Raw genomic sequence first — 22861 nt, 5'->3', positions numbered from 1 at the left:
CAGAGATATGGACTCCTTTAAATTTTGCAAGCTAGGCCTGGGAACTTTCTCTGATATTGTTTCTTCCTGTGCTAGATAAGGGCTGGCTGCATCTCCCTCAACTGCTGCTCCCATCCCAGCCTTGCTGCTTTCCTCTGCTTCATAACTGAGTGCTGCACACCAGTTTTTGGATGCCTCAGCTTTAACAGCAGCACCTCCATGGCTTTTAGGGTGGTTGCAAGTGAACAGTATTGCTGGTGTAATGAATTCCCCAATTTAGTTGCAATTGGGATGAGCTGATCCCAATTCTTCCCATTTCCTTTGTGACAGTCTGGATTAGACTGATTAATTTCTACTGACTGGTCTGCCATGTGGTTCTTCAGCAGTGGTTACCCTGACCCTTGATTAATCCAGCAAGGAAGTTATTTCGCTCTTTTTAGCTCACTACCTTCGCCTTTTTCAAATCTACGGTTCCTTTCTTGATCTCTCTTAAATTTACGGGTGTTCTCCCAGGCTTTTTAAAATTCAGGTCACTTCTCTAAGACACCTCATCTATGATGGGTTATTTCACCCACTTTAGGGCTTCTGAACCTCTCTCAGAATTCTGCTACATCGCAGATCTTTGCTAAGATTATCCAGTTTGTGACCGAACCACATCTCTGGACTGTGTCCTTGTGGTTATCCTGACTTTTCTTTTAAAAGCACTGGTGGGATTTGAATGTCATAAATTTCTGCAGTGCACCTTGTAGATAGTACACTTCTGCTACTGAGCATCGGTGGTGGGGGGAGTGGCTGCTTGTGGATGTAGTGACGATCAAGCAGCCTGCTTTGTCCTGGATGGTGTCACGCTTTTTGAGTACTATTGTAGCTGCGCCTATCCAGGCAAGTGGGAAGTATTCAATCAGACTCCTGATTTGTGCCTTGTAGATGGTGGACTGGCTTTGGGGAGTCAGGAGGTGAGTTATTCACTGCAAAATTTCTAGCCTCTGACTTAATGTTTGTAGCCATAATTATGTGGTAAGTCCAATGAGTTTCATGGTAACCCACAGGATGTTTATAATAGGAGAATTCAGTGATAGTAACAGCACTGAATGTCAAGGGGTGTTGGTTAGATTGTCTCTATTGGAGAAATGTGTGACATGAATGTTACTTGCCACTTATCAGCCTATGCCTGCATATTGTCCAAGATGTTGTTGCATTTGAACATGGGCTGCTTCAGTATCCGAGGAATTGTGACTGATTATCCGAGGAATTGTGCAATTATCAGCAAACATCTCCACTTCGGAGTTTGAGTTTGATTTACTGTTATCACATCAGTCATAGAGATGTACATAATGGAAACAGACCCTTCGGTCCAACTCGTCCATGCCAACCAGATATCCCATGCACCAAGATACAGTGAAAAGTGTTGTTTTGTGTGCTGTACAGGCAGATTGTATCGTACAATGTGCAACAGGATAGCAGAACAGAGTACGGAATAGTGTTACACATGCAGAGAAGGTGCAGAGAGAAAGGTCAGAACTAACATTTGAGAGGTCTGTTCAAAAGTCTGATAACAACGGGGAAGAAGCTATTCTTGAACCTGTTTGTACTTGTATTCAAACTTTTATATCTTCTGCCCTATGGAAGAGAGTATAACTGGGGTGGAAGGGGTCTTTGATTATGTTGGCTGCCTTCCTGAGGCAGTGGGAATTGTAGATGGAAAGTTGGTTTGTGTGATAAGGTCATTGATGAAGCAGCTGAAGATGATTGGGCCTGAGACACTACCTTGAGGAACACCTACAGATATGTTTTGAAATGACAGACCTCCAACACCCACACCATCTTCCTATGTGCCTGTATGATTCCAACCAGTGAAGAGTTTGCCCCCAGTACCCATTGATTCCAGTTTTGCTAGAGCTCCTTGATGCCACGCTCACTCAAATGCAGCCTTGATGTCAAGGGCTGTGACTCTCACCTCAGCTCTGGAATTCAGCTCCTTTGTCCTTGTTTGAATCAAGGCTGTAATAAGGTGCTTCATTATATTGGATGGGTGCCAGAGAGACCAGCCCTGTGTTCTGGTAAGATTAGAGTAACTTTACCTTGCTCTATCCGGTCAGACTTTCGTGCACTTTGCTCATACTGTAACATGTCTGCAAGCAGCCCATCTTGGATGTGCGTTCCTATTTTCTGTCACAAATAAGAGACAATTTTATGGTCTTTCTGTTCTGGCCATAACATGGTTGGATCTGTTAACTTGTTTTGAATTTTTAATTTAATTTTCTTTTCAAAACAGGCCGTGCTTTTGCAACAAATTCTCTTCAGGATTAAAACATAAAGGATGGTTTCTTCAAGCACCCAAACAAAGGGGGATAATTTTTGCAACATATACAGATAGATGAGCATATGAAGAAAAGAGAAAATAAGGAAAAGAAATTACGATGAAGTTTTTTTTTAAAATGGGCATTAATTCGCATGAATCAGAGTTTAGTAAATCATTGGGCGGCTTGGTGGCACAGTGGTTAGCACTGCTGCCTCACAGCGCCAGAGACCCGGGTTCAATTCCCGCCTCAGGCGACTGACTGTGTGGACTTTGCACGTTCTCCCCGTGTCTGCGTGGGTTTCCTCCGGGTGCTCCGGTTTCCTCCCACCATCCAAAGATGTGCAGGGTCAGGTGAATTGGCCATACTAAATTGCCTGTAGTGTTAGGTAAGGGGTAAATGTAGGGGTAGGGGTGGGTTTCGCTTCGGCGGGTCGGTATGGACTTGTTGGGCCGAAGGGCCTGTTTCCACACTGTAATCTAATCTAATTGTCCACTAAAAGGTAATTGTCATTGATGGATCTGGCAGAATCCCATTCATTAGGTGATTGGATATGGTGGGTGCAGTTGAATGCTTAGCAATATGATTCTTGTGGATTAGATTAGATTAGATTACTTACAGTGTGGAAACAGGCCCTTTGGCCCAACAAGTCCACACCGACCCTGCGAAGCACAACCCACCCAGACCCATTCCCCTACATTTACCCCTTCACCTAACACCACGGGCAATTTAGCATGGCCAATTCACTTTTTTCAAGGAATAGATTTATTTCCAGAAGTCAGTTCTTACGAGAGGTTCAATGTGGAGATAGGCTGTAACTGGGAATGCAGCTACTTGTTGTTTGTTCCAATGTCAAGAAAACAATCTAAGAGTTCAAAACTGTATAATTAAAGCTACTCAAAAAAAAAGAGAGGTTTCAGACATGTGACAGGATTCATGGATGTGTTAGCTCAACCGAATGAGGTGATTTTGTTGTCTCTGGTCAAAGGCAATTGTGCGTTGTGTGAGATAACTGTGGAGCCAGTAGCACCATTTCAGCCATACTAATTTTCAATGTTTCCTTTGTTCAGAACTTGCTGGGGTAGATGCTCTTTGTGTGGGTTTTACTGTAATGTTCACACACAATGGAGGTGTGAATTCCCAGCGAGATGAAAATTTATATCCTAATATTTGCTGAAAATTTCTAGAAGCAGGCAACTTGCTCATTTAGCAGTCATTTAAAATCCAGTAAGAGTCCACTATAAAAATTAAATAGGGGAATATAGTTCCATTAAAGATATCACTTAGTGCCTTGTGGCATGGCATGTATGTTTATTTACAGAGCTGAAAATTAGAATCTTACATCTTGATACGTAAGTATATCGTAGTTTCACCATGTGTCTCTATGTGTGTGCAACATACAATCAAGTAAAATTAATACTTAATTAACACTTACCACAACCTTTTTCTCCCTAACCATCAACTCCATTCTCTCCCTGGCTTCTATCTGAGGTTGAGCTAGACTCTACACAATTTCAGTGTTACATTTCAGTGCAAGTCCAGAATAAGTTTCTGACCACATATCCATTCCATCACTAAGTCCCAATCAGCCCTTTCCTTAACTTTATCTACAGCTGAAATCTCACCCATGCCTTTATTACCTCTAAATGTTCTTACTATTCAAATGCACTCCAGAACTGTCTTCCACCGCCCATAAACTTCAGCTCATCCAAAACCCGCTGCCTCTATTCCCACCTCCCACTGAGTTCTAATCACTCTATCAGCCCTGTCTTTCATTATCTATATAGACTTTTATTCTGGCCAAGTTTCAGTTTAAGTTTTGCACTCTTGTTTTCTTTCTGGTCTCACCCCTTCCCACCTTTGTAATCTTCTCCAGATAGAGCCATACAGAATGGAAACAGACCCTCAGTCTAACCAGTCCATGCCGAACGTAATCACAAACTAAACTAGTCCCACCTGCCTGCTCCTGGCCCATATCTGGCAATAGTTGAAGAGTGTGGTGCTGGAAAAGCACAGCTGGTCAGGCAGCATCCGAGGAGCCTGACTCTGATGAAGGGCTTATGCCCAAAACGTCGATTCTCCTGCTTCACGGATACTGCCTGACCGGCTGTGCTTTTCCAGCACCACACTCTTCGACTCTGATCTCCAGCATCTCCAGTCCTCACTTTCTCCGTATCTGGCAATACTGGATTTAGTACTGTGCAGTGAGGCAGACTTGATGAGGAAGCTTAAGGTGAAGGAACCCTTAGGAGGCGTGGAAAATCTGCTAGAATTCTTTGAATTAGACCATGGAGAGCCAATGGATGTTATCTATCCAGACTTGAAGAAGGCTTTTGACAAGATGCTGCACAGGAGGATACTGAGTCAGATAAGGGCCCATGATGTTTGAGGCAAGGTGCTATCATGGACAGAAGCTTGGCTGTCTGGCTGAAAGCAGAGAGTGGGGATGGAAGGGTCCTTCTCAGGATAGCAGCCAGTGACAAGTGGTGCTCTACAAGGCTCAGTGTTGGGACCACAACTTTTCACTTTATACATTAGTGATCTAGGTGAAGGAACTGAGGGCACTCTGGCTAAGTTTGCAGACGATACGAAGATAGGTAGAGGGACAGGTAGCATTGAGGAGATGGGGAGGCTGCAGAAGGATTTACAAAGGTTAGAAGAGTGGGCAAAGAAGTGGCAGGTGAAGTACAACATGGGAAGGTGTGAAGTCAGACACATTGGTAGGGAGAATAGAGGCATGGACTATTTTCTAAATGGGGAGAAAATTCAGAAGTCTGAAGTGTAAAGAGACTTGGGAGTTCTAGTCCAGGATTCTCTCAAGGTAAATTGAATCAGTAGTTAGGAAGGCAAATGCAACGATGGCATTTATTTTGAGAGGACTTGAATATAAAAGCAGGGATGTCCTTCTGAGGCTCTATAAGGTTCTGGTCAGACCACATTTGGAGTACTGTGTGCAGTTTTAGGCCCCACATCTTAAGAAGGATGTACTGGCCCTGGAGCATGTTCAGAGGAGGTTCACAAGAATGATCCCAGGGATGAAAAGCTTAACATATGAGAAGCATTTGAAGACTCTGGGTAGATATTCGATGGAGTTTAGAAGGATGAGGGGGGATCTAGTTGAAATTTACAGAATACTGAATGGCCTGGACAGAGTAGATGTTGGGAAGATGTTTCCATTGGTAGGTGAGATTAGGATCCAAGCGCGCAACCTTAGCATAAGGAGAAGACCTTTTAGAACGGAAATAAGGAGAAACTTCTTCAGCCAGAGAGTGGGGAATCTATGGAATTCATTGCCACAGAAGGCTATGGAGGCCAGGTCATTGAGTATATTTAAGACTGAGATAGATAGGTTCTTGATTGTCAAGAGGATCAAGGGTCATGGAGAAAAAGTGAGAGAATGAGGTTGAGAAACTTATCGACCACGATCGAATGGTGGGGCAAACTCAATGAGCTAAACGGCCTAACTTCTGCTCCTTTGTCTTGTGGTCTTACATCCCTCCAAACCTTTCCTATCCATATACGTTTCCAAATGTCTTTTAAATGTTGTAATTGTACCCACATCCACCACTTCCTCAGGAAATTCATTCCACTCGCGAACCACCCTCAGTTTAAAGAATTTGCCCCTCATGTCTTCTTTAAATCTCTCTCACCTTAAAAATGTGCTCCCTTATCTTGAAATTCCCAATCCTAGGGAAAAGAGAACTACCATTAACTATGTCTCTATCTCTCAGTATTTTATAAACTTCTGTCAGGTCGCCTCTCAACCTCATACGCTCCAGTGAAAAAATCCCAGCCTTTCCAGCCCTTCTTTAAAACTCAAACCTTTCACACCTGGCAACCTTCTGGTAAATTTCTTCTGAAACCTCTCTAGCTTAATAATATCCTTTCTAAAACTGTGCGACCAGACCTGGACACAGTATTCCAGAAAAGGCCTCAGCAAAGTCCTGTGTAACCTCAACATGATTTACCAATTCCTATACTCAAAGAACTGAGCAGTGAAGGCTAGCACAAGGGGGCATAGCTTTAAATTGAGGCATGACAGATATAGGACAGATGTCAGAGGTAGTTTCTTTAATCAGTAGTAGGGGCATGGAACACACTGCCTGCAATAGTTGTAGACTAGCCAACTTTACAGGCATTTAAATGGTCATTGGATAGGCATATGGATAGGAATGGAATAGTGTAGATTAGATGGGCTTCAGATTGGTTTAACAGGGCGGCGAAACATCAAGGGCCGAAGGGCCTGTAGTGTTCTATGTTCTAATGAAGGCAAGCATACCAAATGCCTTTTTAACCACCCTTTTATAGATGTGATGATTCTCAGTCTTAAATTGGTGCCCCTTTATTCTGACACTATATCCCCTGGTCGAAGACTGTCTCAGAGGGGAAACATCCTCTCAACATTTACCTGGTCATGCCCTTTAAGAATCCTGTATGTTTCAATAAGATCACCTCTCATTCTTCTAAACTCCAGTGAGTAGCGTTCCAACCTGCTTATCCTTTGCTTATAAGACAGGATCACCCTAGTGAGCCTTCTCTGAATTGCCTCCAATGAAGTTATATTAAATAAGGGGAACAACACTGCTCACACTATTCCAGATGTGGTCTCACCCAGCAGTTTGTACAGTCGCAGTAAGTCTTGCTGCTTCTCATCCCCCAGAATATAAAAATAGCTGGATGCCCCCTAACAAACAGATTTCTGCGCAGACCTGCCTGAACAGTTGCGATGCCCCATCCTCCTTATATGTAACAGCCTGGAGTTGCCTCCTCCACTGCACCTGAAGAAAATAGCCCTGATTTCCCTTTTCCCACTGACTAAACGATCCAGATGCCATCCACGTAATCCTATGTAAAACTGCCTGGACTCTGTCCGTCAGGGAAAATGCCCCTAATTTCCACCACACTCCAAAATACAGCATCTCCTGCACCCCAAATTGTAATTGTCTCATAACTGATAACTCTGCTTGCTCTGAAACTTCCTCTCTCCACCTCTTGCCTCTCTGTCTCCTAAGATGCTCCTTTAAACCAACCTCCTTGATCAAGCTTTCAGTCAGTTGTCCTAATTTCTCTTTGTTGATCAGCGTCCAGATTTATTTGGTTGATTCTCATGTGAAGTGCCTTAGAACATTTTACTACATTAAAGATCCTGTGTCAATATAAACTGATGTAGTCATGGAGATTAATCCCTTGCTCCGAGATACTCCTGGATAGTCCTGGAGGGTTGGCAATCCTCGTCTTCACTCGTGGAGAAAATGGTTGAAGTCTTAATAGCCTACGTCTGCAGAGAAAGGCAGCATTAAGTATGTTATATGCAGTGCCTTTGGTCTAGAGTGTACATTTATTGCCCAGTATCTGAGTAAATTGTGGTCTTAATAGGAGATCACAATGTTATTTAAATTATTCCTTGGGTATATTGGTCAATTTAATCCTGCACATACCATTTAATGTTATTCTCTGTCTTTGGAAGGGAGACTATAAAACATCTTAAGTGTTTAATTTGTACATCAGACTGTGTATCTCCTGTGAGTTAACTATCTGTATTTAACTTTGTAACAATGTCCTATTGTGTATTAATATAAGTACCCCTTCCAGAATCATAAAGGCAAATATCCTAAAGGATTGCAGTACAGAAGGATTCTGCACGATGAAATAGATTAGTTACAGACGAACTTGTGATGCACAGAGTAGTACACAGATTAGACTGCACTAATGTAGTGTAGCACACGGATGGGAGTCTGTCATAGTATGCCCAGGTTGGAGTTTTCAACAGAGGACTTGAACAATAATAGACAAAAAGGCAATTGTGATTCAGTTGGATGACTGGAACTATAGTGTTATTGTTCTATGTGATTTTAGCTGCTCTGATACAAGGTTTTGCTTCACATTTTTGTTTTCAGAGGCACAGAGCACTCTGCATATATTATAAATATATTTATACATTATAGAACAACTAAAACTCACATTGACATAGCGCCTTTCACGTAGCTTCGCTGAAGTGTGATCAAATAAAGAAGGAGACATTGGAAGTTGGAAATGGTAGTTCAATCAACACTGAAGTTAAATTCACCAGACCTACATTCCCAGAGATTAGCTAAAATCAAAGGAAGCAGGGACAGGCGAAATGAAAACAGCACTTAGAATCACATGCCTAAATGCGCTCTGTCCACATGTAGCGGCCTGCTGAATGTGCGGATGACTAAATTTATTCTCAACGAGCAATTGCACTAATTGTATATGCATTGTAGATACCAGCTTATTTTGAACACTGCATGTACAAACACATTTTCTTACACTATAGATAGAAGCATATATTATGTTCATTGTGTACAACTGCACATTTGTACTTTCCTGTAATTTGACTTAATGAGTATGAATGTTATTGAGAATCTATAATGGTGGCTGATTGGCAGGATCAGATTCTATGCCTGGGATAGCAAGGCGGAAACCGACTACAGTACATTGGTGTCTTGATGTCCTTGCAAACGTTCACTCTCCTTGTATTGAGTGTGCTGCGAGAACCAAACAGAATCCCAGTGATGTGAGAGAAGTTAGGCGAGAAAAACCTTCTGACAAGGATTGAAACATGTCAACTATGGGAAAATAACATCCCATTCCCACGTGCAGAGAGAAAGTTTCATGGGAATGATTAGATACCATTGTAAATTCCCTGCATACTGAAACCAGTCATGCTGACAAAGAGTACAGACAAAGCTATGGCACTCTGTCCTTAGTTATCATCGAGTGTTTGTTGTATATTCTCTCAATCCTTAGTGGTGTTCCTGTGGCTACTGAAAGTGAATCTCATATTATAGAGCACTGAAGGAGGCCAATCAATCCATTGTGCCCATGCCAGCCTTTTCAAAGATTACCCCATTACTCCTGGCCTCAGAATAGAATCATTGAATGGTTATGGCACAGAAGTAAGCTTTCCTCATAGCCCAATAACATTTCCTTTTCAAGTGTTTATCCAATTCATTTTTGAAATTCATTGTTAAATCTTCTTCCAGCAATCTTTCAGGTATTGCATTCGAGGTCATAAGAACTCACTGTGGGAAGGTTAAGACCCAAGGGCACAGCCTCAGAGTGAAGGTGTTATCCTTCAGAACCGAGATGAAGACAAATTTATTTAACCAGAGGGTGATGAATGTGTGGAGCCCATTGCCACAGAAGGTTGTGGAGGCCAAGTCACTGAGTGCAATTAAGACAGAGACATACAGGTTTTTGATTAGTAAGGAGTTTAAGTGTTATAGGGAGGAGGCAGGAGAGTGGGGGTGAGAAACATACCAACTGTGATTGAATGGCTAAGCAGACTCAATGGGCTAAATGGCAAAATTCTGTTGCTATATCTTATAGTATTGAGTCCAAAATAAAGTCTCCTAATCTCAGTTATTTTAAGATTTGTGCACTCTCTCGATCAACACTCTTGATAGTGGGAGCAATTTCTTCCTAACAACTCATTATCAGAACACTTCATAATTTTGAATGCCTCTGTTCAATCTCATAAACTTCTCTGTTCTAAGAAAAACAATTCCTGGGAAATGATCTCAGAAATTATGCTGAATTGAAATAAGACAATTGGGTCTGTCGTTTCCATATGTTCTCATCACCCTTTTTGAATAGAAACACCACATTAGTATGCACTATCTCCCAAGGTCCAGTGAATCTGTCGCAATGATTGATACAGAGCAGGTGAAATATGCCAGAAGTTTGGAAGCAACGTCTTCTGATTTTCTGACCGGTTCTGGCCAATGGTGTTGTGCATCAATTTTTTTTGTTTCAGATAAAGCCATTCTGTACAAAAACAGTGCAATTTCTCTTTTGCAGCACATGCTCGACATACCAGTGTGGCAAGCAGTCAGATTGGAGCCTAATCCTTCATTTTAATTTCTCTTTGTTTTCCTTTCAGCCACCACTGCTGACCGATTTTACAGAATAGATCGAGCACAGGTAAGAATAGACTCCCAAGTGATGAATAACATGCTAGCTTTTGTTGATTAATAGCTTCACTGATGGCGGCTACCAAGTAGTCTTCTGAATTGCACTCTGCTGAACTAAACGCAGGCCAAGTTTTATGGGATGCCACTAACTCTGTAGCTACTAGTTCCCAGCAAATTTCTAGTTTGAACTACTTTTGTGAAACAGAATTAGTCTTGCTGCAGGGGTATACAAGATGGTTAACTCAGCACTAGTTTTGCAGCATGTCTTTTCATCATTCTGCTCCTGGGGTTTGCATTGAAGTCTTAAGGTGTCTAAATGAAATGGGACCATGGCAGTCTCACTCCAGATGCAATTAAAAGAATGTCACAATGATCCACATTACTTCCTAGCCAATTAAGATTTGAAGTGTCGTCAATGGTTATTAATGTATAACAGTCAGCAGCCAATTTTCACACGTAATCTCCCAGAAACAACAGCACAATAGGTGATCATCTATTTTATTATTTTAGTTATGACATGAACGTTGGTAGGGACATTTCACTGTCTCTGGCTATGATAACATTTCTGTGCATTAGGGAGGGCATATTAGATCTCAATTTAACATCTCTTCCAAAAGATGGCACCTTTGACAGTCTGGCACTCTCTCAGTACAGTGATGTATTAAGGTGTCAGTATCTGAAGAGCACTTTCAGATTTATGGATTCAGGCATGAATGTTACTACTAAACTTTCTGATATGGTGCTCTATGTCTATATGACAGCTTATGTTTCTAACCTCGTGCAAAGGCGCATAATTGTATGTATAATACAAACATCATACTAGTTAAGTAGAAATGCTCCTGTTTTCTTGGGACAAGCAAGACTGTGCACAACGTTCGCAGTCTTTTTCACCCTGAACTGAATTTCAGATTCCATATTTTCTTCATTACAAAGACTGCCTGTCTTCCCCTCCTTCAGCTTGTCTATGACTATCTTACATCACCCTAACTACCACAGATACTCCAGTCCATGCCTTTGTCACCTTGTGATGTGATAATTGTAGTTGTGTTCTGACTGGAAAATTCAGTTCCTTTAAAATTCTGAAGGCCTCCATTCTATTCTGTTAGGCGAATTAGTCAGAGGTATATATAGGGCAGGGGAATGGGTCTGTGTGGGTTACTCTTCGGAGGGTCAGTGTGGACTTGTTGGGCCCAAGGGTCTGTTTCCACACTGTAGGGATTCTATTCTAATCTAATCTATTCCATGAAAGGTTCCGCTTGCTCATCGTAAGAGTCATAGAGATGTACAGTGCGGAAACAGACCCTTCGTCCAACCTGTCCATGCTGACCAGATATCCCAACCTACTTTAGTCCCAATTGCCAGCACTTGGCCCATATCCCTCCAAACCCTTCCTATTCATATACCCATCCAGATGCCTTTTAAATATTGTAATTGTACCAGCCTCCACTACTTCCTGTGGCAGCACATTCCATACATGTACCATCCTCTACGTGAAAAAGTTACCCCTTAGGTCCATTTTGTATCTTTCGCCTCTCACCCTAAACCCATGCCCTCTAGTTCTGGACTCCCCCATCCCAGGGAAAATACTTTGTCTATTTATCCTATCCATGCCCCTCATGATTTTATAAACCTCGATCAAGTCATCCCTCAGCCTCCGACGCCCCGGGGAAAACAGCCCCAGCCTGTTCAGCCTCTCCCTGTAGCTCAAAACCTCCAACCCTGGCAACATCCTTGTAAATCTTTTCTGAACCCTTTCAAGTTTCACAACATCCTTCTGATAGCAAGGAGACCAAAACTGCATGTAATATTCCAACAGTGGCCTCACCAATGTCCTGTCCAACCGTAAAATGACCTCCCAACTCCTGTACTCAATACTGTGACCAATAAAGGAGAGCATACCAAACGCCGCCTTCACTATCCTATCTACCTGCGATTCTACATTCAAGAAGCTATGAACCTACACCCCAAGGTCTCTCTGTTCAGCAACACTCCCGAGGACCTGACCATTAAGAGCAGCACCACGCATTTATTGAAGTTAAACTTCATCTGCCACTCTTCAGCCCATTGGCCCAACTAATCAAGATCCCATTGTAATGTGAGGTAACCTCCTTCACTGTCCACTACACCTCCAATTTTGGTGTCATCTGCAAACTTAGTAACTGTGCCTCCTGTGTTCATATCCAAATCATTTATGTAAATGACGAAAAGTAGTGAACCCAGCACCGATCCTTGTGGCACTCCACTAGTCAAAGTCCTCCAGTCTGTAAAACAATCCTCTACCACCACTCTCTGTCTTTTTATCTTCGAGCCAGTTCTGTATCCAAATGGCTAATTCTCTCTGTACTCCATGAGATCTAACCTTGCTAACCAGTCTCCCATTGGGAACCTTGTCGAATGCCTTACAGAAGTCCTTACAGATCACATCTACTACTTTGCCCTCATCAATCCTCTTTGTTACTTCTTCAAAAAACTCACTCACTTTTGTGAGACATGATTTCCCACACACAAAGCCATGTTGACTGTCCCGAATCAGTCCTTGCCTTTCTAAATCCTGTCCCTCAAGATTCCCTTCAACAACTTGCCCACTGCCAACGTCAGGCTTACCAGTCTGTGGTTCCCTGACCTGTCATTATCACAATTTTTAAATAATGCTACCACGTTAGCCAACCTCCAATCTTCTGGCACCTCACCTGTGACTATTGATGATACAAATATCTCAGCAAGAGGCACAGCAATCACTTCCTTACTAGTTTAAATCCTCCCGAGCAACTCTAGCAAATCTCCCTGCCAATTCAGGTGCAATTCATCCTTCATGTACAGGTCACTTCTACCCCAGAAGAGTTTCCAATGATCCAAAAATGTGGATACATCAGCTCCTCAGCCACACATTCATCAGCTCTATCCTCCTATTTCTACCCTCACTAACTCATAGCACCGTGAGTAATCCAGGTATTACTCCCCTTGAGGACCTTTTTTTTTTAAATTCCTGTCTAACTCTCTATATTCTTCCTTCAGAGTCTCATCTTTTTTCCTTCCTATGTTGTTAGTTCCAATGTATACAATGATCTCCTTCTGGTCCCTCTCCCCTATGAGAACATATGCACCTATGCACCCGCTCTGAGACATCCTTAGTCCTGACACCAAGGAGGTAACACACCATTCTGATTTTTCACTGCTGGCCATAGAAGCGTCTGTCTATGCCTCTGACTAGAGAGTCCCCTAACACAATTGATCACTTAGAGCCCAACATAACTCTCATTACATTAGAGCTTATCTTGATACCAGAAACCTGGCTGTTCGTTCTACATTCCCCTGAAAGCCCATCACCCATGACATTTTCCAAAGCAGCATACTTGTTTGAAATACGGATAGCCACAGAAGACTCCTGTACTACCTGCCTCCGTCTCCTATCTTTCTTGGAGGTAACCCATCTACCTGACTGTATCTGCAGCTTTCCTTCCTTCCTATAAGTGCCGTGCATCACACCCCCAGCTCTTGTAAATTCCTTATTGCCTATGACTGTTGCTCCAACCGAGCCATTTAATCTGACAGGATTCGTAACCAATGACGTTTATTGCAGATATAATCCTCAGTAACACGTAAACGCACTGTAAACTCCCACATCCGACAAGAAGAGTATATCACTCTACTAAAGGCCACTTTGCTTCTTCCAATCTACAGACCTCGAAAATAGCACCGTCTTATTGCTCTACAAAACACTGCTCCAGGCTAACTTAATACTTATGGCTTATATTTTTAAACTTTAATCAAGAGACAGATCCCAATAAAAACATGCAATCAAGAAAGAACCCACTTTATTCACCTGTTGCATATTTACAGCAAGGCTACACTTAAAACTATCCACTTATCTGTTTCTGTGCTGTAACCTCTCCCAAACAGATTCCTCCAAGGTCAGCTGTGAATTTCACTGTTTGCACTTGATGGCTAACCATGTTTCTGATATTATACCTGCTTTTCTTTGAACTTGCTGAACCTTGTTTTATTTTTAATCATTCATGGATGTGGGCATCGCTGACTGGACCAGCATTTACTGCCCATCCCTAATTGCCCTTGACAAGGTATTGGTGAACTGCTTTCTTGAAACACTGTCGTCCATTTGGTGTTGGTACATCCACAATGCCATTAGGAAGGGAATTCCAGGATATTGACCCAGCGACAGTGATGGAATGGCAATACATTTGCAAGTCAGGATGGTGAAAAAGAATTCATTAAATATATCAGTGATAGTTTTCTTAAACAGTATGTAAAGAAACCGACGAGGGAGCAAGCTATCCTAGTTCTAGTCCTGTGTAATGAAACAGGAATAATTAATGATGTCATAGTTAGGGATCCTCTTGGAAGGAGCAATCACAGTACGGTTGAATTTGAGAGAAAGTGTGAAGATGAAATCCAATACCAGGGTCCTGTGCTTAAACAAAGGAGATTACACTTGGATGAGTTGAGCTGGAAGCAAAGACTTCATGGCAGGACAGTTGCTGAACAGTGGAGGACTTTCAAAGCAATCTTTCAAGGACCTTAGCAAAAGTATATACTCATGTAAAGGTAGGAAAAGGGCCAATCTGCCATAGATGTCTAAGGAAATAAGGGGGGGCTATCAAACTGAATGAAAAAAGATACAAAGTGTCTAAGGTTAGTGGGAAACCAGAAGATTGGGAAATCTTTAAAGGTTGACAGCCAAAAAAAAGCTATAAAGAAAACGAAGATGGATTATGAGAATAAGTAAGCTTAGACTATAAAGACAGATTGCAAAAGTTTCTAAAAGTGTATAAAATGAAAAAGAGTGGCTAAAGTAAGCATTGGTCCTTCAGAGGATGAGAAGAGGGATTTAGTAATGGGATTTGAGGAAATGGCCGAGGCACTGAACAGGTATTTTGTGTCAATCTTTACAGTTGAAGACAGGAATGACATGTCAGTAATTGACAAAGAGACGAAGGTAGGTGAGGACCTGGAAGCAATCTTTATTATGAAAGAGCTGGTGTTGGGCAAGCTGATGGAGCTAAGGGTCGACAGGTCTCCTGGCCCTGATGAAATGTACCCCAGAATACTAAAAGAGATGGAAGGAGAATTGGCAAATGCACTTGTGGTAATTTTCCAAAATTCACTGGACTCTGGGACAGTCCCAGCAGATTGGAAAGCAACAAATGTGACGCCACTGTTTACAAAGGGAGGTAGACAAAAGATAAGGAATTATAGACAGGCTAGCTTACCTTCTGTAGTGTGGAAAATGCTTGAATCTATTATCAAGGAAGAAATAGCAAGGCATCTGGTTAGAAATTGTCCCATTGGGCAGATGCAGCAAGTCATGCTTAACTCACCTACTGGAATTCTGTGAAGACATTATGAGCACGGTGAACAACGGGTACCCAGTAGATGTGGTGTATCTAGATTTCCAAAAGGCATTTGACAAGGTACTGCAGAAAAGGCTGTGCATAACATAAGGATGCAAGGCATTATGGGTAATGTGTTAGCATGGATAGCGGATTTGGTTAACCAACAGGAAGCAAAGATTGGGAATAAATGAGTGCTCTTCTGGTTGGCAATCAGAGACTAGTGGTGTGCCTCAGGGGTCAGTGTTGGGACAGCAATTATTTACAATTTACATCAATGATTTAGAGTTGTGGGCCACTTGTAGTATGCCAACATTTGCGGATGACACTAAGATGAGTGAAAGAGCAAAGTGTGCAGTGGACTATGAAACTTTGCAAAGAGACATAGCTTAAGTGATTGGGCAAAGGCCTGGCAGATGGAGTACCATGTTCATAAATGTGAGTCATCCATTTCAGTAGGAATAACAGTAAAAAGGACTTTATTATTTGAATGGCAAAACATTGCAGCATGCTGTTGTGCAGAGGGACCTGGGTATCCTTGTGCATGAATCACAGAAGGTTGGTCTACAGGTGCAACAGGTAATTAAGAAAGCAAATAGAAATTTGTCCTTCATTGCTAAAGGGACTAAGTTTAGAAGCAGAGAGGTAATGTTGCAACTGTATAGAATGCTGGTGAGGCCACACCTGGAGTACTGCGTGCACTTTTGGTCTCCTTACTTGAGAAAGGATGTTACTGGCGCTGGAGGGGATGCAGAGGAGGTTCACTAGGTTGATTCCAGAGTTGAGGAGGTTGGCTTATGAGGAGAGACTGAGTAGACTGGGATTATATTCATTGGAATTTAGAAGAATGAGCGGCAAATCTTATATAAAATTATGAAGGATTGGATAGGGTAGAAGTAGAGAGGATGTTTCCACTGGTAAGTGCAACTAGGAATAGAGGGCGTAGCCTCAAAATGAGGGGGAGCAGATTTAGGACTGAATTGAGAAGGAACTTCTTCACCCAGAGGGTGTGTACCTGGAATTGCCTGCCCAGTGAAGTAGTTGAGGCTTCCTCAGTAAATCTTTTTAAAGCTAAGATTGAATTGTTTTTCAAACAGTAAACGAATTAAGGTTATGGTGTGAGGGTGGGTAAGTGAAGCTGAAGTCACAAAACGGTCAACCATGATCTTAGTGAATGGTGGATCAGGCTCAAAGGCCAAGTGGCCTACTCCTCCTCGTTCCTATGTTCTTAGATGAGTAGCTTGGAGGGGATCTTGCAGATGGTGCTATATCCAGGTATCAGCTGTCCTTTTTCTTCTAAGTGCGGTGCACCCAAGATGTTGTTTCCAGGGCTATAACTAATATCATCTGTCTGGGGATATTCTTCTCATGGCTTCCCACCTTGTAGCATCTCCCCCTCCCCACCCCGGCCTCCCCCCAGCAGTTTCCATTAACTTTCCAAAATCCACAAGTAGGAATGCCATAATAAACCCATTGTTTCACCAGTGTTCAACTATTGATGTCCAATTGCTCTACACATCCATTCACTTTCAGGACAATCTAAGTGCTCTCTGTTTTTTTTTTCCCATGATTCAAGGCTGGAATAGTCCCCATCGACCAATGCCGTCCTCTGCCTTGCTGAGCTTGCTCTCTCATAGAATCATACAACACAGAAACAGAGCCTTCGGTCTGTGCTGACCATAATCCCAAGCTAAAGTAATCCTACCAGCCTGCACTTGGCCCATACAAAGTCATAGAAATGTCCAACACAGAAACAGATCCTTCACTCCAACTCATCCACGCCAACCGAATATCCTATATAAATCTAATCCCATTTGCCAGCACCCGGCCCGCAAACTGCTAAACCCTTCCTATTCATATACCCATCCAGGTGCCTTTTAAATGCTGTAATTGTCCCAAGCCGCCTCACTTCCTCTGGCAGCTCATTCCACACACGCATCACCTTCTGTGTGGAAAAAGTTGCCCTTGGGTCCCTTTCAAATCTTTCCTCTCTCACCTACACCTCTAGTTTTGGACTCACCCACCCCAAAGAAAAGACTTTGTCTATTTATCCGATCCATGATTTTATAGACCCCGTAAGGTCACCCCTCAGCAGCCAACACTCCAGAGAAAACAGCCCTAGCCTACTCCGACTCTCCCAATACTCAGACCCTCCAACTTTGATAACATCCTTGTAAATCTTTTCGTGCAATTGAATAATTTTTCGCTTCCTCCAAGAAAAAAATTGTGGCCATGGTTACCCACATGGGCCCTGGTAATGCCTGTCTTTCATTGAGGTTTCTGGAATATTCAATGTTCTAGTTCAACTTGAGTTTCCTCATACAACACGCTTTTCCAGTATATTGATTACTGTATTGATGTCATTTCCTGTTTTCATTTGGCCTTGAATTGAATTTGTTTCTGATTAATTGAATCTGTCATCCATCTGTCACTTTCAACACTCTAGCTCTGGCCCTGTCTTTTCCTTCCTTGACTTTGTGTCCATTCCTAGAGAGAGGCTGTCACCTAATCATGGCGGAGCTAAAGACTCCCATGGCTACCTGATTTGCACTTCTCCTCCCTTACACTTCCTGTAAGGACTACGTTCCATTCTCCTTGTTTCTTTATCTGTGTTGCATCGGTTCCGCTGATACCACCTTACACAGTGCTTCTCATTATCCTTTTCCAAGGATTTCCCCTCCCACTATGGTGGGCAAGGCTCTCAACTGTGTTGGATTGGTTTCTGCACGTTGGCCTTCACTCCTACCCCTTCCTCTCAGAACCATGATAGGGTTTCCCTCGTTCTCACTTTCCAACCAAACCAGCCACCGTATTCAAAGTATCGTCCTCCACCATTTTGACCATTTCCACGATGGCACCTCCAACATCACATCCCCCTCCGATTCACTACACACAATGAAGCTTTTGCTGCATTTGACAGATCAAACCCAGATTGGGAGATCGCTTTGCGGGACATCTCCACTCAGTCTGCAAGCGTGACCTGACGTTATGGTAGCTTGCCATTTTAATACACCATCGTGCTCTTATCTTCGCATTTCTGTCCTAGGTCTGCTGCAGTGCACCAGTGAATTGGAAGTTGCAGTAGGCAATTCAGCACCTCAAATCTGCTCTGTAATTTAATAAGGTCATGATTGGTCTGATTGTAACCTCAATGATGAGATTTCACCCCCTTTCTCAACGAGAATAAAACAGAGGTGCAGATGCTGGAAATCTGAAACAAAAGCAGAAATTGCTGGAGAAACTCAACAGGTCTGGCAGCATCTGTGGAGAGAAAACAGAGTTAGAGTTTCGATCCAGTGAGCTCTCTTCAGAGCAGACCTACCTTTGCCTTAAAAAAAAAACTTTGAAGACTCTACTTCCATCATCTTTTCAGGAAGAGATTTCCAAAACTCACGGCCATCTGAGAGGGAAAAACTAATTCATCTGATCTCTGTTTTCACATTTTTAAAGAGTGATCACCCAGTTCTGGATTTTCCCATAACAGAAAACATGCTCTCACATCTACACTGTCAAAACCCTTAAAGATTTTTACATGTTTCAATCTATTAGCTTTCCTAATTACATGCTGCATCTTTTACAGTTCATGTATTAGGACATCCAGGTCATTCTACATGTCAGAACTCTGCAATCTCTCATCATTTAAATAACATACTCAACACAAGCTGGAGTAACAGTATCTCATTTCCTGTTTAGGTACTTACAACCTTCTAGATTCAACACTAAGTTAAATAACCTCAGATCATGACATTTGATAAACATATGGATGAAAATGGAATAGTGTAGGAGAGATGGGCTTCAGACTGATTCCACAGGTCGGCACAACATTGAGGGCTGAAGGGCCTGTACTGCGCTGTAATGTTATATGTTGGCTTCCATTTTATTTCTGAGCTGAAAATGTGTTGCTGGAAAAGCGCAGCAGGTCAGGCAGCATCCAAGGAGCAGGAGAATCGACGTTTCGGGCATGATCCCTTCTTCAGAAAGAAGGGCTCATGCCCGAAACGTCGATTCTCCTGCTCCTTGGATGCTGCCTGACCTGCGCTTTTCCAGCAACACATTTTCAGCTCTGATCTCCAGCGTCTGCAGTCCTCACTTTCTCCTTCCATTTTATTTCCTCCAAACTCACCATGAATCCAAAGTGTCTGATTTTGTTGGTTTGGCTTTTGTTCCCAACCTATATTCTGTCATTAACTCCTCTTATTAACACTTCTATTATGAGCCTATCCCTCCTCTTTACAGCTATTACCGACCCCATTGCCTATTGTTCTATGATACCTGTGACCTCTAATCTTTCTCTGATCTTCCCATCTGTTCCATTTGTTCCTTCCCACTTTTTTTCCCTACAGTATAAAAACCATTACATTTCCAAGTTGGTGTCCAGTTTTGAAGAGAGCGTTTCTCTCTCCACAGATACTGCCAGACTGGCTGAGTTTTTCCAACAATTCTGTTTTCATTTCAACATCCTGTAGCCTTTTCTTGGTCTGTAATGAAAGTACCATGAGGCAATGATTAATACATGTTCTCTTACTTCATTTTTTATTCCAGAGTCTTTAAAGGCACTGTTGTATTTCAGATGTGTTTGTCACATCTAAAGTTCTTATAAATAGTCGTCAGTTTATAACATAGTTAGAACAGGTGGCATAGTTGATGATAAGACGATGATGTTCCTACTGTGTCAATATTGTAGTTTAGTTCATTGTAGAGCTGATTTGTTGTTTTGTGCTGATCCTCAGTGGGACACATTAAGGTTAGCAAGGGTGGATGGAGCAGTGTCTGGGGAAATAAGCCATTCAGGTGGTATATTCTCCCTCAGGCTGGATTTAGCCAGCTGGTATCTTTTTTAGTTTTTGGGTTTTGATTTCAGAGATTAACATTCTGAAGTTATGTCTCCCTCAAGCACTATTGCTTCAAGCAGTTACTGGGCAGGTTCCTGGTTTTGTCGATCTTTTGAGTTTGTTTTTGAAAAGCTGTGTTTGTCCTAACCAGTGAAACTTCAGCACATGTTCCTTTCCCACTAATTTATTTGTGAAGCACTTTCCTCTAATGAGTGGAAGTGCACTGCTTGAAAAGCAGCTACGACAATAACTTTCAGTCAGGAATTGTCTGTGTAATGACAGAATTTGCCAGGCTATGGGGAAAATGAGATAAATGAATAAGTCTGTCAAAAGGGCTTGTACCTTTCTATGAAGTCTGTGCAGAGAAGTGAGCACTAAAAATGTTCTGATCCCCTTTTACACACCAGATGCTCTGACCCCTTAATATTTATACAGCTCTTAAGTGCTGTCTCTGGAAATTATATCTTCAGACAGAAACAATAGCGACTAATCTTATTATCGATTGAATCCCCAGTGGAGGACTCTGTCAGTGATATTGGGTTCAATAGTGTATATGTGAATATCTTCATGATTGATAGAAGCTACAGTTTGGAAACTTCCTGTCATTTATTCTGATCGCTCAATTGTTTTTCAGGCTTCTCCTTTTGAAAGCATTTCTGCATTTTATGGTCTATAAACTGTGATTCTAACCCCACACCTAAACCACAAGCAGAATCCCACTTTGTATCAATTCCTCTGAATTTGCTTCCAAAACTGTACCAACACTTCAAAGAATTTCACTGGATCATAAGAGTTTTGTATGTTAATCAAGCGATAAAGCAGTGGATTTTTTCCCCCTCTATCTACTCCAGTCCTTGTTGGTAACAGTAACAACAAATGTCATTTTCAGTATTTTTGCAAAACAATATTTCTTGAGGTGTTGCATAGGATTGTACCTCAGGCCAAATATTGACACTGAGCCAAAGATGGAGACCTTACTTTTGTATGGTGTGGCTAAATAAAACTTCAAGATGACCGCTGCTGGCACCATCTTGTATATTGAGATTCTAGCACTGTCAACATCTTGTATCTGTTGGTTTCTGCTTAAATCATCTGGGAAGTCTTTTGTAGTCTCACTGCCGTTAATCCTTCCTGCTAGTATAGGTTGTTCTGTTGTAACGCGCGTTTCATCAATGCAAATCCGTTCTAACACAATTAACAAATTGGGGATGCTGTTTCTACAGTGCAAACCTTTCAAACGTGTGTTGGCTGTATTGCAGTTATAGCACTAACACTTTAAGCACTGTTCCTAAAGTGCAATTTTTCTATAATGCAGGGTTGTACAAGAACGCAACCATTGTGTTATAGTAGAACTAACTGTAGTCGAGGATGGTGGGGAAGGATGACTTAGGGAGAAGTTGGGCTTGACCTTGATTAACAGTCAAGAGGCTATGACACACTACTTAATATTGAGTTACATTGCATCTGAGATACATGTGAGATATCAGCTTCAATTTGAGAGTAACTTCACATTTCTACAGCTGAAATATTCTCACACAGCTCGGGTAAGGCAGAACTGGTACAGTATTGAAGACCCACCAATGAAACGCTGTTCAACTTCTCTCTTGAACAATCAGCTTGTTCAGTGATGTTATGACACACCTCTCGAACAGATGGTATTTGAACCTGGGTCTTGTGACTCAAAAGTAGGGATGTTACCACTGTACCATAAGAACACCATGATGTTACTTGGCTATTTCAAATACCATCCATCTTACTCAATAATTAAGAGGTGGCAATAACTTATTTAAAGGGTAGATTTCAAGCGCATCTTAAAGGATAAGCAAGAGTTAGTGAGGTTTAATTCTTTTCATACTGACAGCCAATTCATGAAGGAAGAAACCAGAACCAATCTTTATTTGGAATAATTTTATTCACAGAGTGAAACATTGCAAGTATATGCACCCTAATTCAGTGTCTCTCATTCTCTGTGTTTGCTCAAGTAGTCATCCAATCAATGCCTTCTACCTATATACAGAGGAACTTCGATTATCCATAGGACATGGGTGAGGAGTATTTCATTTGATTAATTGAATGCTGGATAACATAGTTAGCCACGCATTGGGACTTTGCGATCTTGTTCAGATAATCCAAAATTTGGTTAATCGAATGCCGGATATTCGAGGTTCCTCTGTGTACTTCACCTTGGTTAGCTCAATTCATTGGACAGCTGATCTGTGATGCAAAGTGACTTGAACAGCATGGGTTCAATTCCTATTCTGGCAGAAGTTAACATGAAGGACACTTCTTCTCAACCTTGCCTCTTGCCTAAGGTGTGGTGACCTTCAAGTTAAACGACCAGCAGTTGTCTCTTTGTAATGAGAGAGCAGCCTATGGTCCTCTGGGACTATGGCAACTTTACATAGCTTCAGTTAATATAATTAGTATTAAGGAGGGAATTCCATTTAATCACCATATCTGAAGTG

At 42.0% G+C, this 22861-nt stretch overlaps 1 protein-coding gene across 8 annotated transcripts in view; it reads left to right on the top strand.

Annotated features, from left to right (window-relative positions):
• Nucleotides 1–22861, top strand: part of dgkza (diacylglycerol kinase, zeta a) — a 553752-nt gene that overhangs the window by 372191 nt on the left and 158700 nt on the right. For all 8 annotated transcript variants that reach the window (XM_087996765.1, XM_087996764.1, XM_087996762.1 and 5 more), the window contains one exon: nucleotides 10186–10226. In XM_087996765.1, the coding sequence (XP_087852891.1) occupies nucleotides 10186–10226 (41 nt within the window). The remainder of the gene's footprint in view (nucleotides 1–10185; nucleotides 10227–22861) is intronic.

The sequence above is a fragment of the Chiloscyllium plagiosum genome, unplaced genomic scaffold (assembly GCF_037043375.1).
Source record: "Chiloscyllium plagiosum isolate Xiang-an unplaced genomic scaffold, Cpla_swu_hap1 HiC_scaffold_18, whole genome shotgun sequence".
NCBI lineage: Eukaryota > Metazoa > Chordata > Chondrichthyes > Orectolobiformes > Hemiscylliidae > Chiloscyllium > Chiloscyllium plagiosum.
This window is presented reverse-complemented; position numbering and strand designations above follow the sequence as displayed.